A 15,997-nucleotide genomic window follows, 5' to 3' on the forward strand; every position below is an offset into this window, starting at 1 on the left:
AAAGCCCCCAGTGTGGGCTGGCGGCGGCTCCTCCTCCCCTGAGGACCTGCTGTCTGCCTCACCTGCCTTGATGCCGCCCCTTCTGTCACAGATAGTCACAGCTGTTTACTGACCACTGTCCTGTCCTCCGTCTACGGAAGCCTGCTTTCTGCTCTCCTTTCTTCCCCCTGCCAGGACGCCCTCGAGCAGCGTGCTTCACCTGACTGAGACTCAGTTTTGTCATACGTCAGTCTAAGGTTTCCGATTTCTACTTCTGAGGACTGTTCTGAAGGTAATGATGGTAAATATGAGGCTGGCAATAATAACAATAATGAAGAGCAACGATAATAATAGTTAATAATTATTCAGCACCAACTATGTGTCAGGTACTAAGCGATTTACATAAGTGATCCCACTTTAGTAAATCGGGTACGGTTATGATTTGGATTTTATCATAGGAAGCTCAGAAAATTTGCCTTATTCAAGGTCAACAGGTACCAAGTGTCGGGGCCAACACTCAAGTCCAAATCTGTGTGATACCAAAACCTGTTCTCTAATCCGAGTATTTTACTATATATACTAGAATTTTCTCCTTTCTCTTCCCTCAAAGTCTCGTAAGTTCTGCCTGAGGCCCAGCCATTACTCAGCTTCTTCAGAGCTCAGCGGAAGGGGCACAGGTCACAGGCCTTGCCCGCACTCTGGAAGGACTCGTGTTGCCGCCCTGTTAGACCACTTCTCTTGGCCTTACCGAGTGTATGTTACTTATTCAGCCTACACATACTTACTAAGCACCTGCAATGTGCCAGGTGTGTCAGAGGTTTCTAGCTGTTCTTCTGTAGCTGTCTTCCCCTTCTCAGTAAGACAACCCCTGAATTTTAGCTAGCCATGGTTGCCCAGAATAAAGAAAATATTTCTGGCTTCTGTTGAATGGTGAAGCCGCTACACTAAGCTGCTTGCCCAGACTTTTACATAAAAAACAAGCCAGCCCTGGCCAGGCGACTCAGTTGGTTGAAGCATCGTCCTGTGCACCAAAAGGCTGCAAGTTTGATTTCTGGTCAGGGCACACACCTGGGTTGTGGGTTCAATCCCCAGTCGGGATGCACACGGGAGGCAGCTGATCAGTGTTTCTCTCTCACATCTGTGTTTCTCTCTCTTAAAAAACAATCAATAAACATATCCTCAGATGAGGAATTAAAAAAATTGACTATGGTAAATTTAAACAAAAAAAAAGAAACCAAAGTCTGCCTTTTGGAATTATTGTTTGGGGAAAGAATATTTGTTAAAATAGTTGAATTACTCTCCGAATTGTATTCCAACTACACTTAGCTACACCAGCCGATGTGATGGGCACTGGGGTTCCGATGAAAATTTCTGACATCCTAATGAGAAAGACAAAGGTTACACATGTAAAATCAAGTTTAGAAGGAACTGAGAAACCTGTGAAGGTCACAGCACCGTTGATGATGAGACTGGGGGACTGCAGGTGGGAGCACTGTTCGTTGTCCGGGGTATCAGGGAAAGCCTCTCCAAGCAGGCGACGTTTGGGGTGAGCCTGAGGGGTGAGCAGAAGCCAGCCATGGCAAGGTCTGCAGGAGAGACCTTGCAGAAGAACAAATTCCCTGACCTGCCAGTGAGATTGGCAAGTTCAAGGTTCAGAAACGATACATGTGTGTATCCTCCTGTTAAAAAAACTGAGGATGTTTTTGTTTTTTTAATTAAATGTTTCTTGACTTGTGTTTAAGTATCAATCAAATAATGTGCATATGGGTCTCAAAAAGCCAAACGGCTCTTATCAGGAGGGAAAGCCGCTTTGCCCGGGTGCTGGCCGGTTTCCCACATGCTCCCCTTGTGCTTTGTGGCCACATTGGCTACACGCTGTCCTGTGGCCTGGCTGATCTCATACAAATCCTCTCCCGCTATACTTCACTGCCCACGGCCCTGCCAATAAAAGCCAGGCTCATCCAGACTGCAGAGAGCTCTGTCTCTATCCCCGGCAACACAGCCACCTCCTCCTCCTGCGACCTGCCAGCCATGAAACCTCTATTCCTCCTGTTTCTCACCATTCTTCTGGCCACCGAACCGGTGGTGTCAGGTAACTCAGGTCTCCCAGGTGTCTGGGATCCCGGTCATGAACTCCTCTTCTTCCCTTTCCTCCTGGCTGCGGGCTGCAGGTGAAGCTCTGCCCCACTTCCTGTGGCTTTGGGAGGTTTTCCCATTATCACCCCGTGTCCACATCTCTCCCTGATGTTTTTCTGGCCAAGGTGGTGGGATGACAGATGTTCGGAGCATCTGGCACTTGAGGGCAGGATAGTATTCCGGTGGGATCTTGGGAGTGGGCTCAGGGGGACGTCTGGGTGCAGGTGGGGGACTTTTGGGGGCTTTGGGAGATTAGATTGAAGGCTGGGGTGAGTTGTGAGGAGGGAGAAAGACCTTAGGGTTGGCGTGAGGGAGGGAGGGTTTGGATGAGCCGGAGGTGAGGAGCTGGGATGCCCTGATGGTTTGGGGTGGGCTGGAGAGGGCACGGGGTTCTGGGTGAGTGAAGCTGGTGTTGGAGACTAGACTGGGGGTTGGCCTGAGGCTGGGAGTCGTGCCGGATGCTGCAGGGTGTCTATTAGAGGTGCAGTGTGGCGAGGGACTGCTGCTCAGAACTGAGGTTGGTAACTTGCTTGGATTTGGGTTTGGCTTGGAGATGGGGCTCAAGGGGCATTGAGCTGGGTAAGGCTGGGAGTTCTGATTAAGATTGGACTGGGTTTTGAGTTGGGATTAGGTGAATATGCGGTTAAGGGGAATTGGAGATTGGGTTGTAGCTGGAGCTGGGGCTTGTTGGGCTTAAGTTAGAGGGGGCCAGGCTACTGATGGAGAGGCGGCTCTGTTGAAGCGTGGTGAGTCCCCTTCATCCCCTTATATTATAGGGTGTTTTTGTCCTTCTCCCATTATTCCCATGCTCCATTAGGTTTGAGCGTCAATGGCAGTAATTGATCCCAAACTTAGAAGTAGAAGGTTGGGGACTAGGAAGACAGAAGGGTGGAATGTCTGAAAAAAGCTTTTTTAAAAACCTTGGTGTTCCCAGTTTTGGAACAATTGTCTCCATTCCTTCCCCTCTCAGATCTCTTCTCTCCTTTCCTGGGACTGGCTCCAGCATCGCAGACTCAACCTTCTCTCTGCCCTTCCCCCTGTCCTCCTGCTCCGTTTCTGCTTCCTCTTGCCCCCGCCTGCCTTGAGGGATACTAACACGGTTGTTCCTGTACTCAATAGTATCCTGTTGGATGAATGGACAGTGCCGGTTGGTGTGCAAAGATGATGAAGAGAACGTCTTACGCTGCCCAAATCGTAAACGGTGCTGTATCCTTAGCCGTTACTTAACAATGGAACCAGTAACAATTGATGGGATACTGCCCTGGACCACTCCTCGGCCTACTAGAAAACCGAAACGTAAGGGCAGACCTGGCCACAGAGTCGGAAGATAAATGGAAATCGTGGCTAGGAATGACTTTACTTCAAGTTTCTTAGTTTCCACATTCCACTAAAAGTCACAAATCTCTTTCTTGTGCCTGTCAATCATGGGAAATGACACTCCAGATGGATCGAGGGTGAGGAGAAGGCAGACAGGGGTTCGTGGGTAGTGGAGGGACATCCCCGAGGCTGGGCCACAGCAATGGAGTGATGATTACAGTCTTGAAGATTGTTCCTCATCTTCCAGCTGCAGGAAAGGCTATTGGGCCAGGAGTGGACTGAGGAGCACACGTGGAAAGCTGAGCCTGAGAGGCACAGCGGATGCCTGGGGGGGGGGGAAGGATCTCCTGGACTCGGAGAGTCGGTCTATCTTGGGGGCGAATGGACTAGGGGTGAGCAGGGACTGAGTAGAGCCCAAACCCTTGGATTTCTGGGTAAGTTGACTGAGATGCCTGTTGATGCTCGAGAGTGCACAGTCTCAAGGATCAGAAAGTTTCCAAGTACTACAAAAAGATAAAATACATGAATTTACTAATTTATAAATGTATATATTCTTCATTCTCTACATTCTTTCATGGTTTCATTCATTCGTTCACTCACCTCGGCTCTGCCACCCGCTGCTGTCAGACATGCGCGTTCATGGCTCAGGACGTCAGCTTCCCCGCGGGTAAAACCGGGATGAGAGACTCTGTCTCCGGGTGGGGTGGGGAGGAAATGAGAACACGTCGAGCCCAGTGCCCAGTGCCCAGTAAAGTCTCAGTAAATGCTGGCTGTTGCTCTTGTTCATCGATTTATCCAGGCATTTAAGGAATGTGCGCTATGCATCTTCCAATTGCGTTAGACTCAGAGGGCCATAGGAGCGAGTCTCACTGGAACTAAAAATTTTGCCTGGGAGAAGGCTCACCTATGGGGAATGATCAAGAATTCTAATTGGGAATATAGAGGATTCTAGAGGTATCTTCCCAGGCATTGTTATCTTAGACCCCATTCTCTAGGCTTTATGTAGCCGACACGAGAGAACAACGCTGTGTTCGTGCGGTGAGGTCGGAGAACGCGGTGTTCTGTGAAGCGTGGTTCTTGACGCAGAGGCAGATCAGAGGAGTTTGCTCTGACCGGTGCAGACAATTTGCCCTCAAGTCAGTGTGTCCACTCTCAGGCTCTGGGAAGAGAGACTCCTCCCCCTTCTTTAATCCTGATCTTCTCCTAGGCTTAGTCCCTTCCAGTGCGGCGAGGGGTTCATGGGGGCAGGGGAGATACTATGTTCACCTAGAAAGTGTGGCCTCATGACTTCATAGACTATGCTTTGAATAGCTGGGACCTGCAATTTCCTGCCCAAAGAATCCCTGTTCCTGCTTCCAGGGACTGCGAGGGCCTTTCACTCCCAGGCAGGAGAATGTCAGAGGCTGTGGCAGAGCTCGGATGCTCGGGCCGGAGTGTCCATGTCTGTGCGCGTGAACCTCTGCGCTGTGTGGGGAGAGCCGGGCATGGGTGAGAGGAGAGGCAGGCTGTGGGCTCAGCCAGCTGCCTCAGGCTTCCACGTTCCTGCGTGGAACTCTGAAGAATCCAAGAATCGTAAAGTCAGATCTGACGCTTCAGGTGATCATAAAAGGATATTCATAAAAGGCGATTAGGATACATTTTATTTATTCTGTTTGTTTGCTTGATTCACAACTGGTACATATTCAGACATATAATTTATGAGCCTCCATTTGGATTAGCCCAGGGCCCACAATGTTGGGGCTGTGCCAGGAGTTTGGATCCTGCTCTGGCTCACAACCCATCTCCAAACCCACTTCAGAGGCAAGAGATGCGTACCCTGTGCTTCGGTCTCAGGGCCGGTCTGTGCCTGGGGAATCCCAGGCTGTAGCCACCTGTGCCTGAGGCCCTGGGTGAGGCCAGAACACTTCGCAGGCTTCCCTGCCTCCAGAGTTTCTTTGCATTAGTTCCTATTGTCAGAGGGATTCTTTCTTGGAAATTCACCTGACCATGTTGCTCTCCACTTATCTCTCGTGACTGCTGCTTACAGGCTTTCTCTTCAGCTACTCCTCTTCACAGTCCTCCACCTTGTCTGCATCACCGGGCTCACCTCTGTGATGAAGTCCTTTTCCCCCTTCAAAGCCCAGCTGATGCCCATACTCATGAAAGACTTCACATAAGCTCGCTATTTTTAAAAAAGATTTTGTTTATTTATTTTTAGAGAAAGGGAGGGAAAAAGAGAGGGAGAGAAACATCAATGTGTGGTTCCCTCTCATGCGCCCCCTACTGGGGACCTGGGCTGCAACCCCAGCATGTGCCCTGACTAGGAATCAAACTGGCAACTGCTTGGTTCTCAGGCCACCACTCAATATACTGAGCCACACATGCCACGGTAAAGCAAACTACTTTTTAAAATTATAATAATAGTTCTCATTGACACTTACATATTGGGCACTGTGTGTGGTATTTGTAGGCCTGAAATTACTCCATTTTTACAACTGCCCTCTTGTTATCCCATCCTTATTGATGAAGCAGCTGAGATCTGGAGAGGTGGCATAATTAGCTAAGGTCACGCAACATTAAGGTAGAGCAGGGATTCAAAGTGAGTTCTGATTGGCTTCACAAAGTGTCACTCTTATGAAGGTGTGGCTCATATCAAGTTATTGTGTAATTATTTCAGGCACTGCCTGCTTCCCACTAATCTCCCAAACATACGCATGCCAGGCGTCTTATTTACGTCCACATGCCTGCTGTCAAGGGCAGTGCTTGGCACGGATGCGACTTAGTGAGTGTTTCCCGAGTGAATGAACACATGAATGAAGAGTTCACGCCTGAGAGCACGAGTGGACTGGGGTGTGGGCACAAATGGCTAATGTATCGGGTATGAAGCAGGGCGGGGTCTTTTCTGAGCCGCAGGGATCAGAGGACTGCTGCCTCAGGTATATTCGGCTCTGGCTCGCACTGCGAGGAAAGATGCAGAAGAGCTCCCGGGCCTTGCTCAAGTGGGTTCTCACTCATCCAGTAGTTTGCTCTTAAAAGACATTGATTTCATAGCATGGGAGGTGGGCCGAGGTGGTCTCAGGGTTCTCCAATACCTGAGGCCTGGTGTTACCCTCTCCTCACCAAGACCAAGACCAAGTTAACGCCCCGACCAAGTTAATTCATGTGAGGCCTCACCTATTCACTCGGCCAACAGCGTTTACCACAAGTCTCCCATGCTTTACACGGGGCACCCAGAGGCAGCTCTGGGGGTGAGAAAACGGTTTGGAACGCAACACTGAGACACGGTAAGTTTTCAGAAGATGATTATCCCTGTGCCTGAACCTCTGAACCTGGGATCTGGGCATATGAAATTTTTGAAATTCCCTCTGATTATTTCTTTGGGAGACAAGGTCCCATCCTCTGATTTCCCCACAGGACTTCCTTCATTCCTCATAGCCCTCAAACGCTGAGAAATTTTGATCTAGGCGACTTTCCTGTCTTCCCATGTCACAGATGGGGAGACCGAGGCCCAAGGAGGAAAAGTGACCTATGTTCATAAGCAGGTTCAAGGTCACGCGGAGATTAATAGGCAGGTCACGTCTGAGGGGAGACGTGAGATGGGATGGGGCCGATGTGGGTGATGACAGTGAGTGCTGATGCAGAGCAGCGTGGGCTCGACAGGGGGGCAGATGCTAGGTGCTGCAAAGCCCCTGATGAAAGCTTTGGTTGGGCACCTTTGAATGCCCTCTCTGTGGTGCTACGGCTTTTCTCCAGGGGGAAGGTTTGAAACAGGCTTGCCTGCCTGCTCTGCCATCTCAGCCATGAACTTCTACAAACTTCTCTTGGAAGCAAATCTCGCAGCGGCCTTCCTTCTCAGGGAAGACGGGAACGGACCTCACGTCCGGGGGACGTGGCAGGAAGGGTGGGGTGCTTGCTCCAGCCAGGCTTCCCCGAGTCTCTCTCTTCTTCCTCATAGGCTGAGGGCTGATGAAGGCGGGCAGAACACTGGCAGTAAATAGCACGCGCCTGTGGGTGAGAGGTTCAACTGACAGTTATAGAGGCATTGTGACCCCAAAGCAGGATGGACTGGGCACCTGTCCTGGACATTTCCTAGCATTTACACACAAGTCTGCCGGTGCAGCTAAAGCTCAGCTCAGCCTCTGTTCTGCACACCAGTTCCATTAATCTAAGTTACATTTGGTACTTAGATGAGGAAGTCATCTTCAATTCATGTCCAAGATCCACAGGAGTAAAAATATTTTCTCCTTATCTCTCCTCACCCTCACTTAGGCAAAACATGCTCTCTTTTCAAAATAAAAAGCAGTGAATCCCTTTCATTCAGTGCAAGAACTTAGGGCATCATTGCAAGTGTGCCTGGGTGCACAGGTACATTAGACTGTACATTAGGCATTAAGCCAATTTGGACACAGGAGACCCTATGTGCCCAGCACCAAGTACAAGCTCTGGCAAAGGTTGGGTGCTGATAACCATTTGTGGATGAATGTCAGGCTTTTGATTGCCAGGTTCAGAAGTTTGGGCTTAAGAGGTTGACCCAAGAGATAGGGGCTATTACAGTCCATGCAGAGGAAGAAAGAGTAGAAGAGACAATACAAAAATGTGTCCAAGTTTACACTATAGGTAAAGCCGGAGCTGGGATTTGAACCTAGGGTCTTGATTTCCAATCCTGTTCTATTAACCACTCTATAGCTCCTTAGAGTTATTTTATTTATTTGTATTTTAATTAATTGATTTGAGCTTTATTGACATATAAAAGTGTATGGCACTTAAAGTGGCCATTTTCATGATTTGATATATATATACATTGTGAAAATCCCCCTCTCTGGTTAATTAACACATCCATCACCTCACAAATGCATGTATTTCTTTTTGAAAAGAAGAATAAAGTTGGAGGAATCATTCTCACAGATTTCAAGATGTATTTAACTACAGTAATCAAGACAGGCTGGTATTGGTGGAAAGGCCAAGAAGACTAAAAATAGTCACACACAAGTACAACTCAAATTGCCCAAAGCAATTCAATGGGAGAAAGATATTCTTTTAAACAAGTGGTGCTGGAACCATCGGAATTTGTGGGCAAAACAAACAAACAAACAAAACACACATATAAACAAAAGACCACAAATACCTCAATCTAAACCTCAAAACTTATAAAAAATTAAATCAAAATGGACCAAAGATTTAAATCTTCTAAAAGAAAACATAGGAAAAAATTTTCAGGTGTAGGGCTAGGTGAAAAGTTCTTAGATATGAAAAGCATAATTCACAAAAAGAAAAAATCAATTAATTGGATTTAATCAAAATGTAAAACTTTCACTCTGAGAGAGGCCCTGTGAAAAGAGTAGGTGAAAAGACAAATTACAGACTGGGAGGAATATTTTCAAACCACTTATTCGACAAAGGACTTGTATGTAGACCACAGGAGCAACTCAGAACTCAACAGTAAAAAAAATCCAAATAGAAGAAAGTCATGAAAAGACATCTCATTGAAGAAGATACACAGATGGCAAATAAGCCCATGAAAAGATGTTCAATTAAAGAAATACAAATTAAGCCCTTGCTGGCGTAGCTCAGGGGATTGAGCGCGGGCTGCAAACCAAAGTGTCGCAGGTTCGATTCCCAGTCAGGGTACATGCCTGGGTTGCAGGCCATGACCCCCAGCAACTGCACATTGATGTCTCTCTCTCTCTCTCTCTGTCTCTCTGTCTCTCTGTCTCTCTCTCTCCCTCCCTTCCCTTTCTAAAAATAAATAAATAAATCTTTAAAAAAAAGAAGTACAAATTAAGGCTACAATGAGATGTGACCACATACTTATTAGAATAGCTAAGATTAAAAATAGTGACAGCACCAAATGTTGGCAAGGATGCGGAGAAACTGGATCTTTTATACATTGCTGGTGAGAATGTTAAATGATACAGCCACTCTGGAAAATAGATTGGCAATTTCCCTTTTTAAAAAACCAAAAATATACTCACCACACTACCCAGAAAATGCATTCTTGGGTATTGGTTCCAGAGCAATGAAAAATTTAGTTTCAAAACTGTAAATGAATGTTCATAGCAGCTTTGTTTATTCGTAAGGGATTCCTTTTTAAAACACACTATTTTTGTAGGCTGGTTTTAGGTTCACAGCGGGAGTGAGAAGAAGGCACAGAGCTTTCTCATGTGCTCTCTGCTCCCATGCGGCCTCCCCCATTATCGACATCCCCCACTGGAGCGTACATTTGTCACCATTGATAAATCTGCCCCAACACATCACAATCACCCAAAGCCCACAGTGTACATTGTGGCTTGCTCTTGGTGTTGTCCAGTCCCTGGGTTGGGACAAATGTATAATGACACGAATCCACAATTACAGTATCACAGAGAGTTTTTCCTGCCACCCAGACCCTCTGTGCCCTGCTTATTCATCTCTCCACGACCCCACCCCATGACAACAACTGACCTTTTTACTACCTCCATAGTTTCGCCTTTTCCAGAATGTTATAGAGTTGGAGTCATATAGTATGTGGCCTGTTCAGATTGGCTTCTTTCACTTAGTGGTTGCATTTAAGCTTCCTCCATGTCTGTTCATGACTTAATAGTTTATTTCTTTTTAAAAAGATTTTACTTATTTATTTTTGGAGAGAGGAAAGGAGGGAGAAAGAGAGGGAGAGAAACATCAATGTGTGGTTGTCTCTCTTGTGCCCCTTACTGGGGACCTGGCCAGAAACCCAGGCATGTGCCCTGGCTGGGAGTTGAAACTGCAACCCTTTGGTTTGCAGGCCGGCACTCAATCCAATGAGCCACACCAGCCAGGGCAGATAGCTTATTTCTTTTTAGTGCTGAATAAGATTCCATTGTATGAAGATACCAGACTTTATCCATTCACCTACTGAAGGACATCTTGGTGGCTTTCAAGTTTTGGGAATTAAGAGTAAAGCTACCATAAACACCTGTGTGTGGACTTTTGTGTGGACATCAGCTTCAAGTCCTTTGGGTAAATACCAAGGATGTAATTGTTGGTTTGTATGGTAAGAGTATGTTTAGTTTTGCAAGAAACCATCAAACCCTCTTCCAAAGTGCCTGTACAAACAATGTGTGCGAGTTCCAGTTGCTCCACAACCTTGCCCACACTTGGTGTTCGCAGCGTTCCAGGATTTGGCCATTCTAATAGGTGTGCAGTGGTGTGTCATTACTATTTTAGCCCTTTAGGTTTGACTATGCTCCCTGACTCCTCACATCTATATTATTGCTAAGTGGAAATTAAGTATTTGTTTGTTTTGTCTTTGTTTTTTTTTGTCCAGGCAAGCGTCAGATCCTTCGATGCATGGGTGACAAGGGAATCTGCAGAACTTCTTGCAAAAAGACCGAACATCCCTACCTCTATTGCAGAGATTATCGATCATGCTGCCTCCAGTCCTACATGAGGATAAACATGTTCAGCACAGAAGACGATAGTGACTGGAGGTGAGAGATCCACTGGCCAAAATGTCCTGAGCGCTGGTGATCACCGTCCTCACCCTGCTGTCCAAACCCCTCATTAAAGTCATGCACCTGACACTCTTGTCTTTCATCCATTTAACTCGAGGTGCAATTGAGCTTTGCATGATGAGACACCTGTTGCCTTCTGGGTCTAGTCCTATGAGAGAGAAATCTAGAAAAGGAGTGCTAAGAAAAGAAAGAATCTCCAAATCAGTGAAGATAGGGAGAGAATGGACTTGAGCCCCCTGGGGGCAGGTTGAGGGCTAGGCTAGGCAGAGCCTCGACTTCATCCATGCTCTGTGGGGCTTGGGGGCGGGCTAGAACTAGGGGTACATCCATGGGCCAGTGGGTGAAGGTCTTGCAGACAAATATGTCTTAGCTCATGGAAGAACTTCCTAACCAGCTGCTGTAAGAAAGAATAAGTTGTCCTCTCAAAGTGTCAAGTTAGGTGTTATTGGGGAAGGAACTGGAATATTGAATGCTGTTGTTCTTTTTGGTAATTATTAAGGTCTTCTAATTCCCGACAATCTAGGAAGCTTGTGCCCCCAATTACAACCAACAGTGGCTTTTTAAGGTAACATTCTAATTTTACTGTTTATGCCTTACTTCCACTAATATCTAACTTCTTTCTCCGTAGTTCCAAAGGAAAGTAGCTACACTTGCCAATTACTTCTCTTTATTTCTGTGCCTTCCCACGACTCAGTACAATGTGTTTTTGTGTTTATTGTTGTACTGAACGGGCTCTGGCCAAGGTCACCAAATGGGCTCCTTTTTGAAAGGTTCATGGGTATTGCTCCACTAATGTGTCACTCTGCTTCTCGGTAGCACTTTTGACCACAGTTCATTCCCCAGCTGAAAACCTTATCTTGGTTGGCTTCTGTGACTTCTTTGTTTTCTTCCTAACTTTTGGGCTGCGCCTTCTCCATCATCTTCCGGCATTCCTCTGCCATTCGCCTCATTGTATCCCCTAAAGTTTCTCTTCTCTTGTGAGAATAAAAACTCTTCCCATTCCTAGGAAAAGGCTGACAGTTCTATTGCCATGATAACAAGTAAAATGTTTTTAAGTCTTCCTTCTAGGTCAGCGACAACTCACTCCAGTACACACACTTCCGAAAACCAAATTGTCAGTGACGGCATTATGCCCTGAAAGTCATCCACTTGGCTCTGGGTCCCCCTCAGTGTACACCCTTCTAAGTTGTCCCCCACCCGCCTGCACATCTGTAACCAACAGTGCTCCCCTAAGATGCTTCTTCCCAAAGCCATGTAAGTTCAGCTCCTTGTTCTGCTCAGCGAGCCTAGGCCTGACCAGCATGGCTCTCTTTTGCTAAAGAAAGCAACCATTTCATCACTTTGATTTCAGACACCGACGGATAATTTTATCCTTTGACAATCGTCTTCTTTCTCGTTGCTTCGGTGCTGCCACCCACCCTCTCACAGCAACAAAGAAAACATATCATCTAGAGAAAAGTGTTGGTTCTGGACCTGTGTTTCTGGCAGAATGATGGTCTAAAAACCAAAATTAACCCTCCTACTGAAAATATTTAAAATAACTTACTTAAATTATACAAAAAACTTCTTAGGCAGCTTTGACCTTGTAAAAAGAGTAAAGAATATGATGGTCAAGGGAAACCAGGTGCTTTTGCGAAGGCAGTAACTGAAGCATTTGCTGAACCAAGTGAACTTGAGCTGTGGTTTCCGTGGCTTCGGCCAGGGGAGCGGGGGAAGGCGGGGGAGAGGAGAGAGTGCCTGGGGTCTGGACGGCTGAGTCTGACAGGAGAGTCCTGCATAAATTTCAGCCCTGGAAGGGCTACATAATCTATGTGACCATAAAACAGCTGCAACACTCCTCCTTCACCAGATGTTTCAAGGACAATTGCCTGGTCTTGAAACTTTGTACTCAGTACGTAGAAAAAACAACTCCACTAACAATTTAAAACCACAAGCTGGCTCTTACCTAGTCTCTTAGCCTGAACTTACAGTGTATAGATGGTCTGGGAGGAAAAAAACATACAGCTGACGATTTAGCTTAAAGTTGTCCCAAGCTAGAAGTGCCAGAGCTGTCTGACAGAAGTAAATGAAGAGGCAGATCTTGAAGTCAGGACTCGGTTAATTCACTCAGATGAAAATCCAAGCCAACGCGCAGCTCAGAGCCCTGAGTCACGAGCACACAAGGCAATGAGGCTCCGTGAATGAAGGCCGAGAGAAACTGCAGACCAGAGATTCAGACTTGCAGACTTCCAAAATTCAAGTGATCATCAGAGTAATTTTAATAATCAGCTGAAAAAATAAATTCATGAGATTTGAATTCCCCATCAACTGAGTATTATCGGACCCCTGTGGAGAAGCATTCCCGTGTTAGGTGGAAACGGCGTGCTCAAAACCGAGACTTCAGGTCTAGAATTTGACAGTGAGCAAGGAAAAGCCTTTCCGCAGAAGGAGGGGAGGTCTAGAGTATGGACCCGCAGTAATTCGTGGACAGTGATAGTGGGCTGGCTGGCGGGTCGGTCCGGGTCTCGGAAAGGGCAGGATGAGAGGACTCATAGCAATGAGGTACGTGGTGGTGCTCTGTGGATGCACCTCTCTGAAAAAGCATGGGCTGTGAAGATATTCAAGTCTAAAATTTAAAAAAGTGTTCAATTACAGTTGACATTCGATATTATTTTATGTTAGTTTTGGGCATACAGCATAGCCGTTAGACATTTCTAATTTATAAAGTAACCCTCTTGATAAGTCTAGTACCCACCTGATACCATAGAAAGTTAGTACAATAGTATTGACTACATTTCTTGTGCCGTGCTTTACACCCCCGTGACTATTTGGTAAAAAAGCAATTTGTACTTGATATGTTTATGCCATCAGAGAGACAAGTGAAGCTCTCAGTAACCAGATGGATGAGATGGCCCATCTCTCTCCCACAATTAAAAGGCCTACCTTTGGACATCTGTGTGTGATCAAGGCTTGCTCAAGGTCATGTGCCCATGAGGGCAGCCCTTCGACAGATTCTAGTCCAACCGGAAGCAACTGGGGCCAAAAGGAGGCCTCAGAGCTCATACCTGCGCCAGGCCATTTCCTACAGGGAGTAGTAATACAGGGCTTTGGAGCCAAAGCTCGTAGGGAAACGGATGCTTTCCCCTGAGGCGTATCCTGTTCTAAAGAAAGCTTTTAGCATTCTAGAAGCTACTCTCATAAATGCAAGGATTTAAAGATTTTATTTATTTACTTATTTATTTTTAGAGAGAAGGGAAGGGGTGGAGAGAGAGAGAGAAACATGGATGTGAGAGGGAAACACCTATATCGGCTGCGTCTCACAAGCCCCCTGGTGGGGACCCGGCCCACAGTCCAGGCCTGTGTCCCGACCTGGAATCAAAAGACCACCTTCTGGTTTATGGGAAGATGATCAACCCACTGAGCCACACTGGCCAGGGCTCATAAATGCAAGGATTTAAAATTTTGATTGTGACAATTTACACTGCCATCAAGAGGCAGGAATGACACCAGAGGTGCCTTTGGAATCCCAAACCACTTGTTAAGAAGACAGACGGACAAATGGAAAGATTAGTGCTGGAATACTTAACTAAGTGATTAAGGCTGTGTGTAGGGCACCAGCAACTGAGGGGCACGAAAACTGGGTTAAAATTTGTCATGGAAGTAATTGCACATTTCGAGAAAAGCACTGAGGAGTTTACCATTGGCAGTACTGGGAGTTTTTGAACTTCCTTACACAGCTGTTTGTTATCTAGAATCACACATTGATGGAGGGCAGAGTGTGTCGCTGCTGTATTTTCAGTACTTTGCACACCTGAGTCCATCACTTGGAGGACAGGTGGGTGACAGCTGAGAGGAAGTCATGAACTTTGATGAACTGGTGGGGTAGACATCTCAGTGTCCAGTACCTGGTCAGACTGCTCATTTTCTGTTTCCGAGAAGTCCACTTCCATGTCGGGATAAGTGGATGGTACCCTTACAATGAAATCCATAGGACTTGCTGGAAGATGACTTGCCTGTGTGGAAAAAGTCCTGGGCACTTCCTTGACAGGGCTCACTGGCTTGCGGTCTTTCTTCACCGGAACGCAGCAGACTTGACGATTTCCACATGGTGCTTTTAGCTCTTCGTCGACTCTGCAGTATTTCTTGCAGTGCCCCGCTTTTTGCCAGCATTTTTTTCCACCAAAGCCTGAATAACAAAGGGAAAGACCACTGGTTTTAGGTTACTGATGCCCTCCGTTTTATAAGCATGACTGTGTGCTCGGCATCCAGAACACCTCCGTGGGGTATAACTGGACCACGGCTGCGAGGCTGTCCAGCCCAGGGCTGGGAAAATACCGTCCCTGTTTCTAAAAGTATCTGCTCCCACCCTCCTAGCTGCCAAATTTTTAAATTGTCTGAAAGTGAGATGAATCTTACCATAAATGGAAAGAAACTTTCTAGCCCCAAGGGATGGGAGCTAATCATAATGAAGCTACCCACATAAGTTCATCTTGTCGTCAGTGTGATCGAGGTGTTGGCATTGGTCATACCCCACGTGATTAGATTTCTTTGAATATCTTCTACAGCAAAATATACATTAAAATGAGTACATAAAACATATCTGTATAGTTTAAAAATAAGAATAAAATGAATACCCATGTACCTGCATTCTAATTAAGAAGTAGAACATTACTAGGATCCGAGACTGGTGCAGGTATTCCCACCTGAGAGGTTTCATTTGCCCAGGTGCTAGGGCAGGGCTGCTTAGGCCAGTAATGTGCATATGAATCATGTAGAGTTCTTGTTAAAATGCAGATTCTGATTCAATAGGCGGGGTGGGGTGTGAGTTTCTGCCTTTCTAACAATTCTCTGGGTGACGCCAATACTTCTAGTCCGTGGACTACACTTTATGTAGAAAAGTTTTAGGACATTCAAAGGATTTGTCACTAAGTTCCATGTGATTCATATCATACATTCTGTTTTCCAATCAAATGCAATAAAATTAGAATGGAAAATTCCATGTACTTGAAAATTAAGTAAGAGGATAAAAAATAAAACTTAGATTAGAAGAGTAGCAAGAAAGTCAGAAATAATGAAGACAGAAGTAATGAACTCAGAAAGCTTCTGGAAAGACTAATTAAAAAGTGAAAAGTACAAAT

At 46.2% G+C, this 15,997-nt stretch overlaps 1 protein-coding gene across 1 annotated transcript; it reads left to right on the forward strand.

Moving 5' to 3' along the window:
- The first annotated feature begins 1,977 nt into the window (after positions 1–1,977).
- LOC123815349 (beta-defensin 119-like) lies at positions 1,978–10,873 on the forward strand. The gene is made up of 2 exons (XM_045833650.1): positions 1,978–2,071; positions 10,694–10,873. The coding sequence occupies exons 1-2, from the start codon at positions 2,011–2,013 to the stop codon at positions 10,858–10,860; spliced, it is 228 nt and encodes a 75-aa protein (XP_045689606.1). The 5' UTR covers positions 1,978–2,010; the 3' UTR covers positions 10,861–10,873.
- Positions 10,874–15,997: the final 5,124 nt, after the last annotated feature.

This window comes from Phyllostomus hastatus, unplaced genomic scaffold (assembly GCF_019186645.2).
Source record: "Phyllostomus hastatus isolate PE091 unplaced genomic scaffold, TTU_PhHast_1.1 phas_contig_17, whole genome shotgun sequence".
Classification (NCBI taxonomy): domain Eukaryota; kingdom Metazoa; phylum Chordata; class Mammalia; order Chiroptera; family Phyllostomidae; genus Phyllostomus; species Phyllostomus hastatus.

Excerpts from the sequence above, each read along its gene's own strand:
- LOC123815349 (XM_045833650.1), top strand. The coding sequence starts at position 2,011 with ATGAAACCTCTATTCCTCCTGTTTCTCACCATTCTTCTGGCCACCGAA. Across the intron at positions 2,072-10,693 it reads CACCGAACCGGTGGTGTCAG|GCAAGCGTCAGATCCTTCGA; the intron begins GTAACTCAGGTC and ends TTTTTTGTCCAG.